The 12,112-nt window shown below is 36.8% G+C and overlaps 1 protein-coding gene across 15 annotated transcripts; it reads left to right on the top strand.

Moving 5' to 3' along the window:
* Positions 1-1,660: 1,660 nt before the first annotated feature.
* On the top strand, positions 1,661-8,232 carry LOC113653900 (F-box only protein 7-like). Of its 15 annotated transcripts, XR_007144043.1 has the most exons (9): positions 1,851-2,397; positions 2,535-2,577; positions 2,778-2,856; positions 4,598-4,709; positions 4,999-5,173; positions 5,680-5,823; positions 7,339-7,464; positions 7,565-7,598; positions 7,910-8,232. XR_007144043.1 is itself a non-coding variant. In XM_047819202.1 (6 exons), exons 2-5 carry the CDS (start codon positions 2,849-2,851, stop codon positions 7,571-7,573), a joined length of 318 nt encoding a protein of 105 aa, XP_047675158.1. In that variant the 5' UTR covers positions 1,851-2,577; positions 2,778-2,848; the 3' UTR covers positions 7,574-7,598; positions 7,910-8,232. The 15 variants fall into 15 exon arrangements, 4 of the variants coding, with proteins under 4 accessions (XP_047675158.1, XP_047675157.1, XP_047675156.1 ...); XR_007144041.1 differs by having other exon boundaries at positions 1,851-2,577; positions 2,739-2,856; XR_007144042.1 differs by having other exon boundaries at positions 1,853-2,577.
* The last annotated feature ends 3,880 nt before the right edge of the window (positions 8,233-12,112 follow it).

Here is a 12,112-nt window from a genome sequence, read left to right as displayed (position 1 = left end):
ATATATTTTCTTATTCTTCATCGCCTTCTCCATGTCCACCAAGGCATCTACCCAAAACAACAGTGCGGAAAATCTCAGACAGCATCCACTACTTCAATAAAAACAATTATGTTCACATTCCATTTTCTACAATATGTAAAGCAAACCATTGCAAATATCAGTCATATGAATGCCATGATATGCATGCAGTTGTGGTTCTTTGACTGCATGTGCATAGACATGTATAGACCTTGAAGGGATAGAGATCATACATTTTACCCTGTAAGGAAAGGAAATCTTGCCAGAATAAATTTCAGCCCTCCAAGTGGGCCAGGGGAGGTGAATATGAAATGGGGGCACAATGCTGCTATGTCATGTGGAACCTACCACCCATAGGTCTAAGATGGTTTAATAACCATCACATCTCATTCCACAGAAGTAGTGTAAAACCTGCAGTAAGGTCATGTTGATGTCTAGGAAGCAGCAGTGCATACTTTTTAGTAAATCCCTTGAGGAGGAGACACTGCTTTAAGAATAGCATGTAGCATTAAGCATCAGTAGCTTTATGTAGTGTAGTGGTTATAAGAAGGAACATGCTGCATTGGTTAATTTTATATAGACATGGCCATAGGACATGCCAGACTCATCTGGCCACAAATGCATTCAATGTGAATTTATTGCCAAAGCATGCAGTTTTCCTTTCTGGACTTTCTGAAAGGAAACTTTCTGCTCAGGCAACCGTTAGCAAAAAGGCAGTTTTTAGAGAAATCCATTTTAGTTTGGCAAGAGATCTAAAGGGACTCCGTGACAAGAGGGAAATCCCACACCAGGCTGGCTCTTCAGAAAATGTAGTGGACAAAGATGCCTTGCACCTTTTAGAGTGAGTTAACATCCATGGTGTACATTCACTGTAATGAATGTCACCGTTATTCTAGATCAGGAATTTTCACTGCTAGCTTTCCCTGTGGGAAGGCTTGTACTCTAAGAACTGTGATTAGAAGCATTCCCGGGACAAGGTTGCAGTTCTTGATATACACACACACAAGCAAATAATGCGGCCAAACATGCCAAATCTTTATATCCATTTGTGACAACGGAAATGTGTATAAGAGACAAAGAGGCCAGTTGTGGACCAGTGTGTCTTGTCTTAGTGGGCTAGCTGTCTCCACTGAAGAGAACAGTAGTCACCAATTAACTAATTTGGGATGATGTCGTCTACCTCCGCCTTGACAAACTGCTTCTGGGACGACACTCTAACAGGCATATGCATTGCCTCAATAACACATCCACGACATACTGTACTTGTCAGATTTGGAAGATGTACTAGGCTTTAGGAATCCCAAATAGATTCTGACTACTGTGACGGCTATTGAAGTCAGACATTGTCAGAAAATGCAGTTTCTGTAGTCTTCCATCTTGTAATGTTTGATTCATTTAAACTATTTCTATCCTAGCTTAAATCGTGGTGCAACAAAATATATTTCTCCGATACCTCTTAGTTTCCTTAGTCTTTTAGGTTCATCTACATTGATTTTTATAGTGTTGGTTTTTGTTGTTCTCTCAGCTGATTAATCAGGAGTAGTTTCAGTCTCCCTTAAGGTGTGAATTGGGGGCAGGGCTTACCTATTTAAATTGAAGGTGAACCAGCCTACTCTTCAGTGTGCTTTAACTCTCTACATTTGATTATATTGTCTTCTGGTAAAGTAGGTTCCTGTCTTTTGTATACTATCTGCTTAACTCACTTTGTTCTAGAGTAGTGTGATTTGAATCGTGTTATATTCTATAGCATTGTTGATTTTTATAGTGTTGGTTTTTGTTGTTCTCTCAGCTGATTAATCAGGAGTAGTTTCAGTCTCCCTTAAGGTGTGAATTGGGGGCAGGGCTTACCTATTTAAATTGAAGGTGAACCAGCCTACTCTTCAGTGTGCTTTAACTCTCTACATTTGATTATATTGTCTTCTGGTAAAGTAGGTTCCTGTACATTGTCCTCACATAGACTGACCAGGTAAACCTGGAAGTTTTCAGCTTGTAGAAAGCAAACCATTTAATTTCAAACTTCATGAGATGAATGTTATAAAAATTTTATGTTTAAAAAAAATCCAATCTGCTTAGTCTCATTCTCTTCTTGGCTGATGTAACGTTTATATAACTAGGGAAGCACTTGGTAACAATAACTCATGCGTCATCTACTGTTTTATTGCAGTATGACGTGGCTACGTGGGTTAGGGACGATAATAAAGCACTCAATTGATAATTACTCTCTTACAAACTTGCTGGTTCATCTTCACATTATTTTACTAACATATTAACTGGACTGGGCGAATGACTCCCAGTTAGACTCAATTATTCCAAAAGACTGACACATGGAGCTGGAAGTGATTCGGGATCGATTCAGAATCGGCACAGCACATTTGTAGAGTTAAGAGTTCTTTTTTTTTAAATAAATTATTTATTTAGTATTAATTTGTTCACAAAAACATTGTTTTGTTTTGTATCTTATTTTCGACATTTTTGAAAAAGTTGTATATATATCTTGCGTGGTGATTCCTGTTCAGCCCGCGCTGCGTCCTCAGACCGCGTTGAGAGCGCTGAGGAGAGGTAAGCAGTTAGCGGTGCTCTCTCAATATAGGCCTGTAAAAGTTTTGAAAAGTTTAAGTTAATAATATGCATTAATATTATTGTTCACAGTGTTATAAATGTATTAGGAAGTGTTTTATGAATGGATGGATTGGATTCAATGGTTTTATTACCGAGTACAGCTGTTTGGTGTGCGTGTGTGCGTGCGTGAGCGCCGACAGACTGAGGTGATCTAACGAATTAAAAACTGCCATTTGGAAAACCATAGAGAGTTTACGCTGTACTCATAAATATGTCCAGGTATGATTTACATTTGTTCTATCTTTAAATGTTTTATCAATTTTGTATCAGTCTGTTTATTTCCTAATTCATGGTTGATTTAAAACTAGCTGCAGGAGATTATTCTGTGCGTCTGACAAATGTAACGATTAATTAATGTTATTTATAAAGTGTTTCATGCATATTGTTTGTATGTTATCATTGTGATGTTTACTGAGACCGCGATGAGAGCGCTGAGGAGAGGTGGAAAATCACACAGACTGTTTTCTTATTAGTGATGGCGGTGAAGGAATCGTTCTTTTGAACCGATTCTTTTTAGTGAACCTTTTAGTGATTCTTTTCACCAAATCGGACTGATTCGTTCTAAACAATTCGCGTCTTGAGTCAGCGCTGATCCACAAGTTACTAAAGTTACTCACTTTCGGTCATGCCTGACAGCCCCTCTGATTCTAAATAAACTAATATCCCGGAGTATATGTAACTCCTGTACACTGAACTGAGACATTTATTTATTTATTTTTATTAATGCCATAAACCAACAATACAATGAGATATATTCTTTAAAGTACAAATATACAGCAACTAAAATAAAAGAAATAACAACAATGCCATAGGACAAGAACAACATTATAACAAACAAAAGGAAAAGGTGCTACCCTATACATCATATCTGCTTACAATATTATAAGCTCGAATTGCCTTTTTACTTCGACAATTACACAAAACAGAACCATAAAGCTTGAAATCATTTATAAAGCAAAACAATTTGGCTTAAAGTCAGACCAGTTCATTTTATGAATGTGAAATGTTCCTATTAATATTAACAATTGTATGAAATATGCCTTCTCTTTTTCAATCTCATGATCATTAAAGTGTATCATTATATCGAGTTCACTCAACTGCAGTTCAATGTTCAATTTTTTCTTAGTTAAATTCTCCACCTCAATCCAAAATATTTTTGTATGTATGCAATGGAAAAACAAATGGAAAAATAGTTTCCTTTTCACCTTTACAGAAATGACAGGAGTAATCAATATCACATTCAAAACATTCCAGCATATGTTTTATGCATTATTTTAAAAGAGACTTCTTTTACTTTATTATTAACATAGAATTAATCCACTGTTCACCAAGCTTTACGCCAATTCACATCCTCAAACACAGAAGACCAGGAAAAAAGAGCTGGAGGATAAACAATATTAAGTATATTCCTAATATAGTTATTTCAGACACTATTTTGTAAAATATTTGTATTAACAATAAATATATTTTACCGTTGATATCTGTAAAATTTAGATCTTCCTCCGGTAAAACATTCCTCAGAAGGATCAATACTTTTTGGGGAATTGCATCCATTACAACAGCAAATACTTTAGGTCTACCTGGTATTTTAAATTTATTCAGAAATTCTCCATGTCAATAAATTTCCATCATTATTTAAAAGCTAACTAACTAATATAATATTGTTTTCAATATTGTTAGTTGCAAAACTTAAATGTAAGAAACGTATTCAACTAAAGTTATGATTACAACAAACTTTTCGGATGTGTTAAATTGATTGTATTAATATCTGCTGGCAGCGGATGAAGGAATTTGTCATTACGTCAATGTGAATGACGTCATTACGTCTGGACGTAAAAGAACTGGTGAACTGGATTTTTGAACTGGTTCATTAAAACGAACTGTCCAAAAGAACCAGTTTGTGGAAAAGAACTGTACTTCCCATCACTATTTCTTATGCTGTACTCATTAATCTGTCCAGAATAAACTCCCCAGTTCCAGTTCTCCCAGTTCCAGTTCAAGTCTTCTGTTACACAACGCAGAGTACTAACAGTAGCCAGAGATAGGCCGGTTACATTGGCGTTCGACTAGATGTAACTCTCATAATTCCAAACCTCTTTTATTATTTTTATTATTATTATTATTTATTTATTTATTTTTATTTGTTTTGTTTTTTTGTTCTCAATAACAAATGTTATTATTGAAAAATTGAAAAATAAATAAATTGTATGTATAGTTTGGACAAAAAAAAATATATTTAAATTTTAAAAAAATTGTAATTACATAAGTATTTCCTTCATACCAATAAACATATGGACGTATTTTATATGCTTTTTTAATTATTATTTTATTTTTTCTATGCGACTATACTGATCTGGACAGAGGTGAGGCTGAAGAGGAAGCACTGTTCATCCCTGAGCTGTGCAGTGAGGCTGAGAAAGGTAAAGTTCCTCAGTCTCTAGCCTCACTATACAGTACTGCGCAGTGCAACAGCGCCTCGGACTGCCTGGTGTTAGCGGCCCACGTGTTGCTGTTGGAGACCGGATTCCTGCCACAGGTCAGCGGTCACACAAAACACTACTAACCCATTAATGCTTGTCATACATACATCTAATTCTAAGACAATATTATTATTAATAACAATTGTGTTAGACTTTTACACAGTGCATTACATAGCTTCATTCCATTTTCAAAGCTTGGTGATTGAGTGGTTAAACCACTCCCACTACAAGCGCAGTAGGCATTTAATTGTTATTGAATGATTATTTGACTGATCACTGATCAAGGGTTTGAACTCACGACCTTCTGATCAGTAGTCCAACACCTTAACCACGGAGCTACCACTTCACACTAAGCACATATTGGTAGTCGTAGTAAATTAGCACATCTTAATTTTGTGTAAAAACCAACTACACTTAGCAGCTTTAAGTCCCCTAGCAAAGCAAGATCAAATCTTTTTATTTAATTTTTGTTTATATTCCTTTGATTTAAGTTCATTTTATAAGCTGGATTGTATAATTTACCCAGAATGTGTCATTTGGTGGGATTATGTGATGAGTGCAGGATTGTGATGTCAGAGCAGGGGAGATGCCCAGCGGCTGGCGTCCAGCGGGTGCTTATACAGACTAGAGTATACGCACCCTCTCCTTCTGAACAGCCTGGTTCAGGTGCTTGCTGTTCTGGTTATTAAAACACTCAATATACATGGTACGCATGTTTTTACCATTACATAGGTGTTATTATTGTATGAATATTCTTTGTACATGCTGCAAATGGTGGTGTTCTTGTGCACCCTCTAACAGCCATTCTGACCATAAACGGTGCAGGCATCAAATCATGGAGGATGGAAATAAGCCTCGATGCTTACGTGACTGAGGAGTGGGCAGGTGTAGAATATGACACAATGTTCATTAAATGAAAAATAGATTTAGCAAAAATCATTTGTTTTAGCCCCAGCCCTTAAGCAATGCCCTTAACCATCTCTGCATTTGTGTCTGACCCTGTGTTCTGAACCAAACCTCCTAACATTCTCAGATATACAAAGAAAATAATTTGCTGTAACTAACTGTACAGCATTTGCTGTAATGTATACAGTTGGGGGAAATAATAAATTGATCCCCTTGCTGATTTTGTAAATTTACCTCCTTAAAAAGAAATTAATGGTCGAGAACTGTATGGTAAGAATGATTTATTTTAACAGAGAGAGACAAAATATCAACCAAAAATCCAGAAAAAGAAATGAAAGAGAGGTTATAAATTAATTTGAATTTGATCAAGTGAAATAAGTATTTGAACCAGCATGATTTCTGACCCCAAAGACCGGTTTTGTTCCCATGAGGCACACAAATTAGTCGTGTCACTTTAGGAAAGTACTCCTAATCTTAACTTAAGCATATAACAGACACTTGACACAGAATCAGTCTCTTCTATTTAAACTTCCCCACCATTATAGGCAGGACCAAATAGTCAAAGGACATCAGGGGCAAGATTATAGACTTATACAAGGCTGGAATGGGCTACAAGACCATCAGCCAAAAAGCTTGGAGAGAGACACCACTGTTGGTAATTAGAAAATGGAAGAAATACAAGATGGCATTCAAATCGGCCTCTCTCTGGAGCTCCCTGCAAGAGCTCACTTCGTGGTGTAAGAATGATTCTGAGAAAGGTTGGGGATCAGCGCTGGAACCACAGTCACCACGAAAACCATTGGTTGTACACTTTGTCATAATGAATTAAGATACTGCAGTGCCTGCAAGATCAAATACTACTTTCACTCAATCAAAAGCAACTTATTTCATAATCTTTACTTAAAGTTTCTTTTCTGGATTTTTGTTGATATTTTGTCTCTCTAAATAAACCTACCATCAAATTCATCAGGGGATCAAATAATTGTTTCTCTCACTGTATGTGATTAAAGTTTGCTTCTTTCTTTCTTATATGTAACCGCAGTACACGGTCAAGTCAAGAAGCTATTATAGAAGCTACTATATAAAGTTGATGCAGTACATAGTGAAATAAACCAATGTTTTTCAAGTCTATGGTGCTACAACAAAACGACAGAGGGCTAAATAAATAAAAAAAAATGTGTTAGCTATCGCATAGTGTGCAAGACATACGGTGCAAATAATACAATATGCTACAGGACAGATTGTGTGTGTGGGGTCACCCACAATTCTGTTGGCTTTGCGGATGCAGCATGTGGTGTAAATGTCTATGATACAGGGGAGAGAAACGCCAGTGATCATCTCAGTTGTCCTCACAATCTATGGACCAGTGTTTCAGAAGAATAGATCTGCTACTGAGAAAGATGCAACAACAACATTGTATTTGTATGACAGCATTCAAAAGGTAAGTTGAATCAATGTGAAATAATGAAAACAAAGTAAAAATATTTTCAAAAATGAAATTCTTATTTCTAAATTTTGCTATCACTCTTGTGTTTTAACAGGTTTCGTGAACCCTTTCCTTTGGTCTTCAACAAGGTAAGTTTGTTCGTTCACCTTTACTTGATGTTCGATTCACCAAAAATGAGTGTTCAAGTATCAAAAACCAAAACAATATATCACACTTGCCAACACAAAAAAAACTGACACTTCTCAATGAAATAAAATGTCCTTTGATCTCTAAACCCTCAATTTCTTTCAAGGAAAACAGTCCTTCAAATAGTTTGTGTAGAGATATAAATGTCTTTCTCTGTCGAAGAGGGGAAAAGTACATCTCCATCCGAAACGAGAAAAAGAATTATTCGATTTCCTACCATTCGCAGAGTTCAGGAAGACTTGTGTTTCCACAGAAAATCCAAGAACCAACTCAAGGGAGGCTCGCCAGCCCAAACCCTCCACAAAACCACTGGAAGGCCGGGACAAATCCAGAATACAGGCATCGGAACATCTCGTCACCTCAGACAGAACAGCAATCGAATTTGGAAAAGGACAAAACAAGAAAAACAAAAAAACCTGACCTTGAACAAACAAGGTCATAAAAATATCATGAATATCTTCATTGTAACAACATACAATAAAGTTAGCAATCACTATACATCATTCAAATTTCACAGAACTCTAGTATTCTGAATACATGTACATGTATCTTTTCAAATAAAGAATATTTTCTTTATATGCAATGTCTGTGACAATTTTTCCAACATAGTACATTAATTATTATATATGGCTGACAACTTTTCATCACATACTTGAGCACACAATTAGCTGTTATGTACCAAATACAGCATTTCACTTTTTTATATATATAAATCACTCACGAATTCAATTTATCTTGCTTCCACTTCAACAATAATAACGATTTGATTTGTGATAATTAACAAGGAAAATTGACTTACCAAGGAGCTCGTTAAACTCGGTTACAGCACATCCGATTTAAATCATTTTCTTTACCATCAATCCGTCGATAAAACACATCAAGGAGATTGTCTTTGTTTCTGTCCCCCGGAGAGTCAGCAAACACCGCACTCCTCAGCATCTATACACGATAGAGAGAGCTGCCCCTGACACAAAACTCGTGCAAAATCCGGAAACCAATCTCTCCACTGCGCCACATTCTGCGCTCTCATTGGCTCATGTTCAGTTCAAAACTACTCGCTATTTGTCACATTAATAACCAAGTGAAAATATACGTTTGTATAAAATGAATATTTTCTTTATATAAATATACTTATGGTGTGCTCTCTATAGTAATCCATCGCATCTATTAAAAATCACCATAGAGGCAATGCTGTAAATTAATTAATGACATTGCACATGTTAAAGAACATATATTAGCGATTATTTGTTTAAAAAAAAAGGCGATGTTTTATAAGCTGCTAAAAACGGTTGTTTACCATCGTGTTCAAGCTTTAGCGATGCTAATAGCTAATAGTAGTTTGTGTTAGTCATTTATAATAGTGATGGCCGTTCGGACTGATTCGTTCTAAACAATTCGCGTCTTCAGTCAGCGCTGATCCACAAGTTACTAAAGTTACTCACTTTCGGACATGCCTGACACCCCCTCCGATTCTAAATAAACTAATATCCCGGAGTATATGTAACTCCTGTACACTGAACTGAGACATGTGCTAAGAGAACTGTGAGCTCGAGCTGTTGGTACTGCGCATGCGTGAATCACTGAACTGATAAAGCGAATCGTCAGTACACTGAATTGAGAACTGTTTCTTTCGGACGCGACCGACATACTAAGAACCGGTGAGCTGTTGTTACTGCGCATGCGTAAATCACTGAACTGATACAGCAACAAATGGAAATGGTTATGATTTAATCTCTTATCAACGTATGAGTGTTTGACTCAGTTGCATTAGTTTTTGAAACAACTGATGGAGTGAAAGAAACATTTTAAAATTATGCTATTTTTGTAAGTTGATGAAGATTAGTTTATTAACTTTATATCTTTAAGACACGTAAAACACCCACGTTTGCACATCAATGCCTGTACTTTGTGTTTTAGTTGCAAAACTTAAATGTAAGAAACATATTCAACTAAAGTTATGATTACAAAGAACTGTGTTAAATTGATTAATATCTGCTGGCAGCGGCAGGATAAAGGAATTTACGTCATTACGTCAAGACATAAAAGATCTGGTGAACTGGATTATTGAACTGGTTCATTAAAACAAACTGTCTGAAAGAACCGCTTTCCCTTGCCCACCATAGAAGGTGTCCTTCCTGATCTGACCAAAGCGAGAGTCTTTACCGTTTGTGACAAGGGCATCAATTTGGGTAGGGACATGTCCCTACCAATATCCAGGGAACACTCAATTGTCCCCAGAAATAATTCGACCAAGCCTATATATATTTATACATAACCACTGATATCCGTCTGTGTCTTGTGCTTTTTTACTTATTTCATTTAACATTTATCCGGGAATCATTAAATAAGATGAAAATATTTTACAACGGGGTTCTGTAAAAAATAGCGCAACTAGTGGAACACAAACGGTTAACAGATTAACCCCCTGCAATGAATCCTGCCTCTGTAACTCAACTCTCTAAAAGGATGGGCCTTTGCCTTTTTTGAGTCCTGCCTCTCTAATCCACATCGCTGTTTGATTGGCTTTGTCTTTCTTGCTAATGTGTTGAGGGCGGCTGCAGCTATATTCCATTGTATGAAGCAATATGCAACGGGATTATGCAGGCTACCGGTATGTGAGGAAGAAAGTATTCTTATAACAACAGTTTTATGCACAAAATATGGGGAATGTTGTCCCCACCAATGTCAAATAAATTATGTCCCCACCAATGTCAAAAAAATTATGTCCCCACCAATGTCAAAAAAATTATGTCTTCACCAATGTCAAAATCAAACTTTCACCATTGGTTTGTGATGTGAAGGACGGGTGCTGGCACATTAGGCTTTCAGAAGAGTCAAGTCTCTCACTACCTTCGCAACGCCATGTGGCAGGTATAGATGGATTAGAATACACATGGGGATCAGCCCTGCTCCTGAAGTGTTCCAACACAGGTTGACTCAGGCATTGGAGGGGCTCCCAGGAATCCGGATAATAGCAGATGACATCCTTATCTGTGGAGAAGGTGACAATGATGACGCAGCTGAGAGAGATCATGACGCAAAACTAAGACAGCTGCTGGACCGTTGTAGAAACAGAAACATCAAACTAAACTTCAACAAACTCAAGCTGAGACAGAAAGGTGGTGGAATGAACTTCCCCTAGAGATCCGGACAGCTGAGTCACTGGTTATTTTCAAGCGGCGGTTGAAGACCTACTTATTCAGAAAACACTTCAACTAGCACTTCTTTCCTTATCTTTTGCATTTAAAAAATTGTAACTTCATTGTAACTTTGAACAAATGTTTTAAACTCATGGTATCTTAAGTATGTAACCTAGTGAACCAGCATTAATGTATTCAATGTGAGAGATTTAAGCACTTATGTACGTTGCTCTGGAAAAGGGCGTCTGCCAAATGCTGTAAATGTAAATGTAGAGGTGCCATACATTGGTCACAGACTGACTTCTGAAGGACTAAAGATTGATCCAGAGAATTTGAGAGCCATAGTGGAGATGCCCAGACCATCAGATGTGAAGGGACTCCAGAAACTATTATGTATGGTGAACTATTTGTCCAAATTTTGCCCACACTTATCAGACAGCTGCGACACGATGAGACAACTGACACATAAAGACACTGTTTTTGGAGTGGACTGATGTTCAGGAAGTAGCATTCAACAAATTGAAACAAATGATTGCCTCAGCAACCGTTTTGAAGTAACCCAGATGACAACCTTGTTCTTCGGTCTGACTCCTCAGAGTCAGGACCAGAGGTGGCAAAAGTACACACATCCTTTACTCAAGTAGAAGTACAGATACTAATTTTTCAAAAGACTACAGTAAAAGTAGAAGTAGTGACTACACTCTTTTACTCAAGTTAAAGTAAAGAAGTATGGGCTCTGACATGTACTTAAGTAAAAAGTCGCTGTTACTACTACCTGTTTAGTGTCATGCTGGTAACTGGACATCATGTTTTATATATATATATATATATATATATATATATATATATATATATATAGATATATATATATATATATATATGTGTGTGTGTGTGTGTGTGTGTGTGTGTGTGTGTATGTATATGTATATGAATATATAATTTTGGAGTGTGCTGATGGATATTTGTGTTCATCAGCCACAAGAGTGTTACGAAAGGCAGGCACTGATGTAGGTAAGGTAGGGTGGAGTCAGCGTTCACATTCATCTCAAAGGTGCTCAGTAGGACTTTGACTTGACTTGACTTCAGAAAACAACCACATATAGCAGGAAAGGTCAGGTGACCCAATACTTTTGGAAATATAATGTATACCAAGTGTATCACTAAGGCCATATCCCAAACTGTAGGGACATTCCAGCTCTGTCCTTGAAAACAACTCAAAATTATTGTGATGTTTTAGAAATGACAAAATTAATGTTAATTAAATTAAGCACTTCGTGTTTTTTGGGTTGACACCAGGGGCGGTTCTAGGATTTCAT

Source organism: Tachysurus fulvidraco, chromosome 10 (genome assembly GCF_022655615.1).
Source record: "Tachysurus fulvidraco isolate hzauxx_2018 chromosome 10, HZAU_PFXX_2.0, whole genome shotgun sequence".
NCBI classification, from domain to species: domain Eukaryota; kingdom Metazoa; phylum Chordata; class Actinopteri; order Siluriformes; family Bagridae; genus Tachysurus; species Tachysurus fulvidraco.
This window is presented reverse-complemented; position numbering and strand designations above follow the sequence as displayed.

Coding starts and splice junctions, on each gene's coding strand:
- LOC113653900 (XM_047819202.1), top strand. Junction 5,174..7,338: donor AGACCGGATTCCTGCCACAG/GTCAGCGGTCAC, acceptor TCTATGATACAG/GGGAGAGAAACGCCAGTGAT.